The following is a 13,500-nucleotide window of genomic DNA, read 5'->3' as shown; positions in this document are numbered from 1 at the left end:
ATGAGTGAAAGTACATGTCCAAAAAGTTGATTTTTTAAATCGTTAAGTGAAATATAAAAGCACAAGACATTATTTAGAAATTAAAAAGAGAAAGCATATAAGGAATCATGGTGACTTATGGGATATTTTCATTTTACATGAATATTGTCTATTTTTTTAAAAAACATGCATTTTGGGGCTTCCCTGGTGGCGCAGTGGTTGGGAGTCCGCCTGCCGATGCAGGGGACACGGGTTCATGCCCCGGTCCGGGAAGATCCCACATGCCGTGGAGCGGCTGGGCCCGTGAGCCATGGCCGGTGAGCCTGTGTGTCCGGAGCCTGTGCTCCGCAACGGGAGAGGCCGCAACAGTGAGAGGCCCGTGTACCGCAAAAAAAAAAACAAACAAACAAACAAAAAACCATGCATTTTGAAGGAAAGACTGAAAGAGGCAAGATGGACGCCCTTGACACTTAGGAGGGAAAACATTTTGTTTCAATCTCCCTGTCTCCAGTGCTGGTACTGCCGGCAGCAGAAGCCCAACCAGCAGCTCCTTCCCGAGGTGCCGCTGCACGTCAAGTTTATGGAGCAGAACTGCATCATGTGTGCAGTTAACCTTTTCATGTTCAACTGTAGGGGTTCAGCAACTTTATGCTCTTCTTGTTTTATTCCTATAATTAAAAACACTGTAAAAGTATATCATATTTTCCCTTTTTACATATTATACATTACGGAGATTTGAGAATGCGTAAACCAGGCATACTATTCTTTCACAGCAATTTAAGGATTTTCAAGGGTGATTTTGATTAAGTGCAGAAGGCAATGTGCCCGTTTGGGTTTGCTACATGCCATCTTAAATCAAGGGTTCTTAACTTGTTTCAGCAGGGCTTGTAAATACCTTGAAACTGTAGGCAGCATGTTGTATATGCATCTTGCACTTTTCTGCTGAGAAAATTCAGAGCTTTTGTTGGATACTCAGAGCCCTCCTTGTCCTTATACAGGTTACAACCCTACTTTAGAGACCTAGGTTTCCTCCTGGCACTTTGTCTACAATCTGGGAAAGAGTTAACTAGTGAATAGTGGGGGGGTCCTCTGGGTTGTGGCTGCTTGAGTCAACTGGCTTTTCATAAGCAAAGAAATGTGAGGGGCACAGATTAGCACCTTTCCTAAAAGAAGACACTCTTTATCAAGATAATAATACATTAGGATCCATTCGACTCTGATGAACATCTGCAAGGTTTTAATAAATGGTGAACAGGTGCTTTTGTTTGATGTGTGTCTCGTTCCCCACTACATATGCAGCAGATACCTTGCACACACATTAACAATCAAGATAAACTGGAAATGAATCTGCCCAAGTTTTTACCATTTAAGTTGCTCTTAAACAATAGTATTTGACTAAAAATATACTACAAAATGAGGAATCTTTAAAACTAGGATAAAATTACTATCTGTCAGGAATGATTCAGGAAGGAGCCAAGAACAGTGAAATGCACTGAAGGCTATAATGGTCCCATGAGTCTGGGATTATATGTGTCCTTGGAATCCTCTCTCTACCAATGTCAGGTGTAACTTGTAACTCAACACTGATACCTCTCATGGCCCTAATGTTGAGTACCAGGATAATGTCTTCCAAAGGATTCCACTTTCTTTTTATTTCAACTATGTCTTACATGACCCTGAAAGGGCACATAACATTCAATGTTCAATCTAATACTCTCTTGAGCAATGAACGCATTTTCGGTGTCATGATTCGTAAAATAACCTTAAAAGCTAAGCTTTCGACAAATATATAATAATTTTCTCAGGACTCCCCAAATTAGATTTATATTTCAAGTAACAAAAATTGGAGAACTGACCACAGAGTCAAATGATGACTATGAAAGAATGTAGGACATGACATGAGGGAAGTTCTCAACCCACAAAAAGAAAAGCTTTTCTGGGGCTGATGGCATAAAGCTTGGAGAGCTTGAGAGAATAAGATTGGGGTGAGGATTCTCCCCCTTGGGGGTGGTTGTGTAAGGGGATAATGCTAATGAAACCATTTCTTATGAACCTCTTTTTATATGGAAATCTAAGGAGAGACCTCCTCACAGGAACCTTATGCCAAAAAAGGGGTGCTCATGCTGAGTGGAATGGCAGTAGAGTATGGTGAGGTCCATCAAGGCTGGGATTCTAACAGTTCCCTACAGCCTGCTCATGACTTGCTGGAGATTCAGAACTTAATACTCCATTTGGGTTCAGGGACAAGGCTACAGTCTGAATGAGAAGGAAAGACAGTGAGTGCAGACCTCACAATAAGAAGGAGTATCAGGGACCTGGGACATGGGGAGACACCAAAGGCAGACAGTAGAAGGACCCAGGGTCACCAGTTGGAGGTCCCTGACCTCACTGCCATGGCTTTACATGACCATCTGCTGTATCCAAATCCAGACGTCACCCAGGAGAAGGAAAGATGAATGGGGAAAGAGAAAACCACTAAAAAACTAAGTCCTTATCCAAGTGACTAAGCTTTGAACTGGATTGTGAAAACGGGATACAAATTCCCAGAACTTGCCCCTTCCCAAAGAGGTCACTCTATGGACTAAGTTTAACAGGATAAGTTAAAATCAACTGTCTTCTCTAGGCAGGCTGGGGGCTCAATAACAAAGTTGGGTTTAGTTATTAAAAAGAAAGTTACGTGCTGGGGAAACTCAACAGCTACATGTAAAAGAATGAAATTAGAACGCTTCCTAACACCATACACAAAAATAAACTCAAAATGGATTAAAGACTTAAATGTAAGGCCAGACACTATAAAACTCTTAGAGGAAAACATAGGCAGAACACTCTATGACATAAACCACAGCAAGATCCTTTTTTGACCCACCTCCTAGAGAAATGAAAATAAACAAATGGGACCTAATGAAACTTAAAAGCTTTTGCACAGCAAAGAAAACCATAAACAAGATGAAAAGACAACCCTCAGAATGGGAGAAAATATTTGCAAATGAAGCAACTGACAAAGGATTAATCTCCAAAATATACAAGCAGCTCATGCAGCTCAATATCTAAAAAACAAACAACACAATCCAAAAATGGGCAGAAGACCTAAACAAACATTTCTCCAAAGAAGACATACAGATTGCCAACAAACACATGAAAGGATGCTCAACATCACTAATCATTAGAGAAATACAAATCAAAACTACAGTGAGGGGGCTTCCCTGGTGGCGCAGTGGTTGAGAGTCCGCCTGCCGATGCAGGGGACACAGGTTTGTGCCCCGGTCCAGGAAGATCCCACATGCCGCGGAGCGGCTGGGACCGTGAGCCATGGCCACTGAGCCTGCGCATCCGGAGCCTGTGCTCCACAACAGGAGAGGCCACAACAGTGAGAGGCCCGTGTACCACAAAAAAAAAAAAAAAAAAAAAAAAAAAAACTACAATGAGGTATCACCTCACACCAGTCAAAATGGCCATCATCAAAAAACCTACAAACAATAAATGCTGGAGAGGGTATGGAAAAAAGGGAACCCTCTTGCACTGTTGGTGGGAATGTAAATTGATACAGCCACTATGGAAAACAGTATGGAGGTTCCTTAAAAAACTAAAAATAGAACTACCATACAATCCAGCAATCCCACTACTGGGCATATACCCTAAGAAAACCATAATTCAAAAAGTCATGTACTACAGTGTTCATCGCAGCTCTATTTACAGTAGCCAGGACATGGAAGCAACCTAAGTGTCCATCAATAGATGAATGGATAAAGAAGATGTGGCACATATATACAATGGAATATTACTCAGCCATAAAAAGAAACCAGATTATTTGTAGTGAGGTGGATGGACCTAGAGTCTGTCATACAGAGTGAAGTAAGTCAGAAAGAGAAAAACAAATACCGTATGCTACACATATACATGGAATTTAAGGAAAAAAATGGTTCTGATGAACCTAGGGGCAGGACAGGAATAAAGATGCAGATGTAGAGAATGGACTTGAGGACACGGGGAGGGGGAAGGGTAAGCTGGGATGAAGTGAGAGAGTGGCATGGACATATATACACTACCAAATGTAAAATAGACAGCTAGTGGGAAGCAGCTGCATAGCACAGGGAGATCATCTCGGTGCTTTGTGACCACCTAGAGGGAAAGGGAGGGTGGGAGGGAGATGCAAGAAGGAGGGGATATGGGGATATGTATACATATAGCTGATTCACTTTGTTGTACAGCAGAAACTAACATACCATTGTAAAGCAATTATACTCCAATAAAGATGTTAAAAAAAAGTTACCTCTTTGTTCTCAATAGCTTGTGACTGCCCAGTTTATTACCCATTACTCAATCATGAACACAGTGCCTGCCCTCAAAGAGCTCAGCACCAGAAATGGACTCGTGAGTAATAAGAGTGGCAGGTGGAAGAAAGGGTGTGCCCAAGGGGAGTGTGGTGGCATCGAAGAGAGAATGGTGCCTTCTCTTGTGCTAGGGTGAAGAGGGAACAGTCTGGGAATCTTCCCAGAGGACGTAACACATACAATGAGTTTGAAGTACATAGGACCTTATGGCAGGTGAACAAGAAGAAGAGCATCCCTGGAAAGGGAACACCGTGTGCAAAGGAGGGGAGCACAGAAGAATGAGGGGGGAGGTAGTGTGTCTGTCTGCCTGCACGTGTGTGTGTGTATGTGTCTTATGTCTGTGTGTCTTTGAATTCTACATACTCTGCCACTGTTGGGACAAAGGGACAGAATCCTAGAGCAGGTAAGACAGGGAAAAAAAGGGGGGAACAGGGAATGACAGGTGTGCCCTTCTAAGAAGTGTGGGCTTTATTACTATACACACACATATTATGATACCATAATATACCATTAGATAGGAGTGGTAAGCTATTGACAGGTTTTAGGCAGGAGATCTGTTCAGATTTCTAGAAAGATGACCTTGGTAGCAGATTGGAGGGTGGACAGAACAGGAAGACACAGGGAGCTGGACACCTGTTAGAAGGTGTTGAAGCAATCGAGAGAAGCAGGGTCAAAAAGTCAAGAGTCCTGAGGACGAAGAGTCAGGGACAGATATGGGGGACTTTTATGACATAGAATCGACAGGAATTTTGTACCGACTGGATAGAGAAAGTTAAGAAGAAACAGAGTCTAGGGATCTTGTGAGTATAAGAATAGCAATAAAGTTCTTTGATCCTCTAAAGCTAAAGCAGCAATAGACATACAAGGCACTGTAACGCCTTCATCAGAACCACTCCTCAGCCTGGCTCCCATCTCAGGGAGGCACATGCTTTACTGTACTGCAAGTGCACTATTAAAATTCTACCCAGAGAACATTTAAATTAAGTGCTGGGTGATGATCCAAGCTAACTCAACCCTGGAATTTTCCCCTGAAACCACATTTTAGTCTCTCCTGCCCTACTTTAAATCTGGCCATTTCTGCAACAAGAGCCTATTCAGTGGCATTTTATATAGGTAGCCAACATATAAACTTTCTTCATAGCTCTAGAACCTACGGAGGGACTAAGAGCTGCCATTTTGTCAGCAGGATCAAAACTCAGCTGTGGATTTAAGAACAACAAAAGGATCAGACTCAGTTGGTGCCTTTTGTTCACTAAATGTCAGAGTTTAAGAACTGTCTGACTTGTGGTTCAAAGAAACATATAAATAAACTGCTCAGGGCACCTTTAAAGGAAGCAGTCCTGTGAAGTTGATAAGCCCACCGGCAAGGTTTTAAAGAGCAATCCATGGGTTACAGGGAAAGGACTTTGGGTACCTGGATATAAAAAAGGAAAGCAGGTACATACTGACAATTGTCTAATCGGAGTAAATATTCAGTGAGATGGACTGAACATTTTAAAAGCATGACAAGGAACTATATTTAAATGCATCAAATAAAATAATCCCCTTAGAGTTGTAAGAAAGCAGCCAAGCCTCCTACCCCACCCCTGAGGGCTGGCACCTGCAGCCTTTTATTCCTGCCCACCCTGCCAGCCATCAGACTCAAATACAGAGGTAGGTCTCCATCCCTGCATTCTTCCCGACGCCCTCAGCATTCAGGAAATGTGGCAGCTGGATGCATCTAGAATTTAACGAGCATTTTACTCCAAACCAAGAAAAATGGAAAAATCATTTACATTCCACATCTATTTTCTAAAACATCGTTGAATATTGATTCAATCACAGTATGTGCATTTGCTATGACGGCCATAATTTCAAGCAATAAAATGTTCCTTGCTCAATAAGCCATCAACTTTCCTCCATGTTATTAAAGAATGGCCCATGCAACACAATCACCAGACCTTTATTCTAGTCAAAACTGCAACTGTCAAGTAGATTCTATACTGGCATCTTGATTTGCCCTAGTCAGATGGCAGAATTAAGAGGAATTTCTTTTCAGTGCTCTTTTGTTTGGTTGACTTCATCTTTCAAGGGTGCTAGGGTCTACAGAGGGCATAAAGCAAAAGTCAAGGATCGTCAAAATTACTCTAGAAGATGCCTTAGGGAGCACCGTGTTGGACACTGCCCACCTCTCAGGAAGGCCAAGCAACATAGTTTTCCTCCACACTGTTGGGAGAGACTGTGTTTGTTTTACTGATTCCAGATAAAGTCACTGGCCTGCACCTAGAAGAATGAAGACAATGTCACTTGAAACCCTGGAGCTCCAGTCGGGGGGCGGGGTTGGGGGGAAGATGCTCACACTATAAGAGGCAGGAGGGCCCCAAGACTCCCGCCTCCCATTTCAGCCTCTCTCCAGGGCACATGCACAGACCGGCGGTTGGGCAGAATTGCTCCCACACCTCAGCTCTTCACGCTCTCTTGCTTTTGCTGAACGCAGAGAGCACATAAATATCGGATGCACCTCGGTTACATCTCACAGTTCTTCCCTTCTCCGCCCCCAACCGTTCTGTACTTTCCTCCTGACCCCCAACACTCCAGTGACTCTCATTCTAGAACCCGGCCAGAACCTGCCATCTGAGTCAGTGTTCGGTGCTCCAGGGCTTTCTAACCATCTCTGGCCAATCAAAACATGCCAGAGTTACGTTGCAGACCATCAGCGTCCTGCTAGGACCCTGACTTGTTAACGTGATAGACTCGACTCATGCCACAATATCAATGGGTGAAAATGGTTTTAAGTGTTAACTTGCAATGATATTGGGGCCTAGACTGGACTTTCTAGGGCCTTATATAAATGCAAAAACTGAACAGAGATATCTTTTCTCCCCCCTTCTGGCTTAGATACTGAACTTACACAAAGACCTCTGAGAGGAAAAAACAGGTTAAAAAATAATTCTTTTATCTGGCTTTAAAATATAAGGAGTTGGCTTTTTGTTTGTTTGTTTTTACTTTACATTCTCATTTACTAACACTCTAAACTCTAAACCATTTCTTTTAAGTTGAATGTGATTCAGGCTGAAATAGTATTTACCTGCTGAAGGTTTTATACTGAAAGGAAAAGAGAAAATGTACTTCATGTCTTAGCACATACTAGGTATTTTTTCTGAAATATGGTGCTTTTTTTTTTAAATGTGAGGTTTTTAAAAATTTGTTTTATTTATTTATCTTTGGCTGCGTTGGGTCCTCGTTGCTGTGCGTGGGCTTCCTCTAGTTGCGGTGAGCGGGGGCTACTCTTCGTTGTGGTGCGCAGGCTTCTCATTGCAGTGGCTTCTCTTGCTGTGGAGTATGGGCTCTAGGTGCATGGGCTTCAGTAGTTGTAGCACACAGGCTCAGTAGTTGTGCCTCGCAGGCTCCAAAGTGCAGGCTCAGTAGTTGCGGTGCACAGGCTTAGCTGCTCCACAGCATGTGGGATCTTCCCGGACCAGGGATCAGACACATGCCCCCTGCATTGGCAGGCGGATTCTTAACCACTGTGCGACCAGGGAAGCCCCTGGTGCTTTTTCTTAAAAGTCTAATTTCTTATCATGTTTCATTTAGGTGAGAGATAATAGAACTTACAGATTTTCCAAATTTAATATTAATTTAGAATAAAACTTATTCACAAATTTTCCAAAACATTACTATGTATGAGTGTTTTCTGTCCATATTTTTCTCCTATAGTAAGTGTCTGTTATGCAAGAAAGCTTTGGTTTGCTTTCTGCTAACAATTAGTAATTAATTTCAGAAATGACATTTTTATTTGCTTTTGTTTTCAGAGTTGTGGTGATTTAAGAGGGTTATTAATGACATTTTTCTATCCTCAAGAATTGCTCTGTGGAATAGCTTCTCCCTGGTCCTTTCATCACATTCAGGCAAGGAAAGAGCAAAGGCAACATAAATTTAATCTCAGTATACAGGATGAGGGGAGCAATATTAAACAGATCATAATTTTATTGTGCAAGTCTCCTAAAGCACTCCTAAAAAAGCTGCAGACGGAGCAACATGGTCAAGGTGCTATGTGGACTGTCATTAGTGTGTGTGTGTGTGTGTGTGTGTGTGTGTGTGTGTGTGTGTGTGTGTGTGTGTGTGTGTGTGTGTGTGTGTGTGTGTGTGTGTGTGTGTGTGTGTGTGTGTGTGTGTGTGTGTGTGTGTGTGTGTGTGTGTGTGTGTGTGTGTAAAATCAGGAACTTTAACCAGAGATCCCAAGTCTGTTGTCCCCGGACACGGCAGACAGCAACAGGATGGGAGAAAAGTGCTGAAGTGTTGTCCACCTCCAGTTCTGCCATATAACTCGTATGGGACCATCGGCACGTCACTCCTCCTTTGGGTCTCTGTTCTTCAGCTGAACACTAGGAGAGTGACAGAAGGAAGGCCGAGGTCCCTGTCAGTTCTAGGAGCCCAAGAATCCCTGTGTCTGTGAGCATACTGGAGGCACTGGACATACCTACCCCAGCAGCCTGGCACGGATGGCCTATTCCTGGACAGAACAGATTGAGGATATCCGGTTCCCCACGCCAGCAACTTTGGCATGGCCAACACAACCTGCACAGGGCATACCATCAGCACATTGTATTGCTGAGGTATGAACAGTTCAGTGTGCCAGGGCAACCTCATTATCTGTACTTAGTCACCCTGAAAAAGCAGGAGACAGTCGCAGGGGAGCATTTGCACAAGGCTCAGTTCATAGTTCTGGGCTCCTTCTCATCTTTCAAGGCCATGTGTGGCCCTTTCTGGCTGCCGTGGCTGTGCCTGAGGGGCTAACATTTGGTCACTCCTCATCGGGAAGAGCAATTATTCTCCAGGTGGTGGCAGGTCTGAGCAGCCCACCTACTCTCCTAGTAAAAGGGAGGGAGGAAAGGTCCCATTTCAGGCCCTGGAAAATCCCTGGGAGTTCAGTTTTCTATATCCGAATGCAGAGTCTTTTTGAGTCGGTGGTAAAGTGAAAAGAAACTAAAACTTCTTGGTCACCGTACTTACATTATTAAATTATAATGAGGTTTAAAACACTGAGATCTTACAGAGCTTAAGAAGAATACAATCAGGGCTTCCCTGGTGGTGCAGTGGATAAGAATCTGCCTGCCAATGCAGAGGACACAGGTTCGATCCCATGTGCCACAGAGCAACTAAGCCCGTGTGCCACAACTACTGAGCCTGTGCCCTAGAGCCCGTGAGCCACAACTACTGAGCCCATGTGCCACAACTACTGAAGCCCACGTACTTAGAGCCTATGCTCCACAAGAGAAGCCACCACAATGAGAAGCCCGCACACCGCAACAAAGAGGAGCCCCCGCTCTCCACAACTAGAGAAAGCCCGCGTGTAGCAATGAAGACCCAACACAACCAAAAATAAATAAATAATTTTTTAAATTAAAAAAAAAGAATATAATCAGAGACCCTAGAAACAATACTTTCCATATCTTATGAAAATGAGCATTAAAAAAATTAATGTTATTCTAGAGCTTCATTGGCAGGATAAAATCTATAATATTCCCAGGGAGGGAGTGGGGAGTAATAAAATCCAAAAGGTGATACTATGAGAATATGTTATGTGACTTAACCAGCCAACTAAACAGACAAAGATGATTTCTGAAAACCAAAACCCCTTATATCTTTATATTCTGAAGAAGGCAACTGATGTGACGGAAATGTTCCCTGCAGATTATTCCATTTGAATACAAGTGAATTCCCCATACACTGTTGCCATGGCAGCCGGTATATATTGCCTCATGGCCAGGCCCTCCCAGAGCCAGGTGAAAGGTTTTCGACAAGAGACCCCAGACAGTGAATTGAGGGCTGGTTTCTCCTTTGTTGCTTCTCTCTTAAAGCTTTCACACACGTCCCCGTGCTCATGGATCACACATGTGACCTCAGGCTCGGAGGCTGGTTCAGAGGGGCAGAGTTCAGGACAGATCAGGGTGGACCTAGACCCACCCTGAGGCAATACAATAGACCTGTCCTAATATACTAATTTCATATGTTGTCATTGTGTCTTTGCCATGTTAGTTCCATGGAGGAATTGTATTTGTGGGGAACGGACTCTTTTGCATCCAGTTACACACATTCATTCCCATTAAGAAGGCAGAAAAAAGGCAAGACTACACTGGATATACTGGTGCTCCCTTCAGATTCTCTCTTCAGAGCAGATGCTGCCAGGAATATCAGCTGCTCCCTGATCCCAAGTCCCAGTGGCACCTCTCACCAGGAATAGTGCCCAACTACAGGGAACTGCCTCCCCCGAGGCCACACCCCCTCCCAGGGTGGCATGCACCAAGTGACTGGCTCTTGCAGAGACAAAATCCAGGACAACCCTACAAGAGGATCCCAGGTCTTCTTCTCCCTGAGGATGGGCTGAGACCTCTGCAACCACACTGATGCTTAATGGCTCCCTTGCCCAATCCCACCTTCCGTGCACATCTAGCTCCTGTAAGAACTCTCCAATACACCTTCCATACAAAATTCTCAGAGTCCGTTTTTCAGGAAACCCAGCCTAAGATGAGGATAAATAAACATGAATGGGCTGACTCAAACTTGGCAACCAAGTAAAACTTGGGTTAACAATTTTTGAAAATGAGTTGCATCAATCGGAACATGTTTTCAGTGAAATTTTCCCAGCCTAGGGTTGAAAATAACCTTTTCCAACTGTGTTCCTGTATTCACTGAATTAGAAGAAGATTATTAAACCTTACAAGCAGAGAAACGTGCACATTTTCAGCACACAGCCTACCCATAAGAACGTGGAGAACACCACATCTGGTAAGGTACCTGTGCCATGCAGGAGAGACCACCTCCCCAGATGTGCATCTTACACTATTTAGGCAACAATGAGTCTGCTCACCCCTGGCACTCTGTTGAATTGCTGGTTACCCAACAGGAGCCTCTTACCTCCAGGACCAGCCACAGCTGTCCTCCCACACCGTGATCTGCTTTGTAAAACATCCCATAAAACTTTACAACGTTGGGGTGATTCGGAAGAAACTGCAAAATGTTGTATTCTGCCTCAATCTCCTCATCCATATCCTACACAAGGTAAAAAGTGCATGCTGGATTCAGTATAATGTGCAAGGAAGGGTACAGGAATGATATCACGATCAAGTAACCATTTAATAAAGCATATGTAGTCTGTATTTTTAATGTCATCATTACCATATCTTGAAAATACCTAACAATGGACATTCAGATACCAACTAAAGCCTTCTAACTGTTATACCAATAAATGTCTTCATTATATATTCTTAATAATAATATTATAAATATCTTTTTTTTAAATTTAAAAATGTCTGAATTTTCAAAGCAATTAAGGAGAAGTAGCCCAAAGGGACCCAACCAGGATAGGACACTTACAACCTCACTGTGGTAAACAGTGCACAACATTATAGGCTCAGTATTCAGTGCTCTGAAATAGGATGCCAGGCTAAGATAACTGAATACCACAAGTCTGGATCACTTTGTAACTTACAGAGAGATCAGCCTCTGTACAAACCTAACAAATCACTCTTTCCAAGAGAATAACATTTGAAGGGTCCAGGGGACCAAAATCAAAACAATAGTAAAATGGACAAAAGAGAAAATCAAGGGAAGTTTTAACTCCAAATGGAGTCCCTTCATTCAGATGGGCTAAGGAGTCATAACTCATTTTGAGATTTCATGCCAGGTTTCATTATCCCTAGAAAATCATCCCCAGAACAAAGAAAGAAGTTGAAAGCTCAGTGTGTATGAAACACTATATTGTGGTTATAATTTATAACTGTTACTTACACTGATTGGATCTAGAATTTTTACTGCAGCCAGGCTCCCATCTCTCTTGTTAGTTACTTTGTAGACCTTGCCATAGGTGCCTTTACCTATGGTCTCTACAATTTCCCAGGTATCTGTGGGATCTGGAAGCGATTCAAGTCCAAGCATCATGGTGCTGTAATGAAACAATCCATAAAGATGTTTCCTGGTGGGAAGAAAAGTTTGTTATGTGCAACAGATCACAGGATTAGTGGCATTGGGCTTTTGAAACAAGAATATTTTTACTTCTTCAGAATCCAACAGCACATTAAAAGGATCACACACCATGATCAAGTGGGGTTTATCCCATGAATACAAGGATTCTTCAACATATGCCAAACAATCAATGTGATACACCATATTAACAAACTGAAGGAGAAAAACCATATTATCGTCTCAATAAATGCAGAAAAAGCTTTCAACAAAATTCAATACCCATTTATGATAAAAACCCTACAGAAAGTAGGCACAGAGGGAACTTACCTCAACATAATAAAGGCCATATATGACAAACCCACAGCCAACATCATTCTCAATGGTGAAAAACTGAAACCATTTTCTCTAAGATCAGGAACAAGACAAGGCGGTTGTCCACTCTAACCACTATTATTGAACATAGTTTTGTAAGTTTTAGCCACAGCAATCAGAGGAGAAAAAGAAATAAAAGGAATCCAAATTGGAAAAGAAGTAAAGCTGTCACTGTTTTGCAGATGACATGATATTATACATAGAGAATCCTAAAGAGGCTACCAGAAAACTACTACAGCTAATCAATGAATTAGGTAAAGTAGCAGGATACAAAATTAATGCACAGAAATCTCTTACATTCCTATACACTAATGATGAAAATTCTGAAAGAGAAACTAAGGAAACACTCCCATTTACCGCAGCAACAAAAAGAATAAAAGACCTAGGAATAAACCTACCTAAGGAGAAAAAGGACGTGTATGCAGAAAACTATAAGACACTGATGAAAGAAATTAAAGATGATACAAACAGATGGAGACATATACCACGTTCTTGGACTGGAAGAATCAACATTGTGAAAATGACTATACTACCTAAAGCAATCTACAGATTCAACGCAATCCCTATCAAACTACCAATGGCATTTTTCACAGAACTAGAACAAAAAATTTTACAGTTTGTATGGAAACACAAAACACCCCACATAGCCAAAGCAATCTTGAGAAAGAAAAACGGAGCCGGAGGAATCAGGCTCCTGGACTTCAGACTATACTACAAAGCTACAGTAATCAAGACAGTATGGTACTGGCACAGAAACAGAAATATAGATCAATGGAACAGGATAGAAAGCCCAGCGATAAACCCACACACATACGGTCACCTTATTTTTGATATAGGAGACAAGAATATACAATGGAGAAAAGACAGCCTCTTC

At 42.4% G+C, this 13,500-nt stretch overlaps 1 protein-coding gene across 1 annotated transcript in view; it reads right to left on the bottom strand.

Moving 5' to 3' along the window:
• Positions 1–12,230, bottom strand: part of MYO3B (myosin IIIB) — a 381,433-nt gene extending 369,203 nt beyond the window's left edge. Inside the window, exons 1-2 of the mRNA XM_060106164.1 lie at positions 12,081–12,230; positions 11,208–11,342 (exon numbers count right to left, since the gene is read on the bottom strand). Coding sequence (XP_059962147.1) covers positions 11,208–11,342; positions 12,081–12,230 — 285 coding nt within the window. The remainder of the gene's footprint in view (positions 1–11,207; positions 11,343–12,080) is intronic.
• Between the last annotated feature and the right edge of the window lie 1,270 nt (positions 12,231–13,500).

This window comes from Mesoplodon densirostris, chromosome 8 (assembly GCF_025265405.1).
Source record: "Mesoplodon densirostris isolate mMesDen1 chromosome 8, mMesDen1 primary haplotype, whole genome shotgun sequence".
Lineage (NCBI taxonomy): Eukaryota > Metazoa > Chordata > Mammalia > Artiodactyla > Ziphiidae > Mesoplodon > Mesoplodon densirostris.
This window is presented reverse-complemented; position numbering and strand designations above follow the sequence as displayed.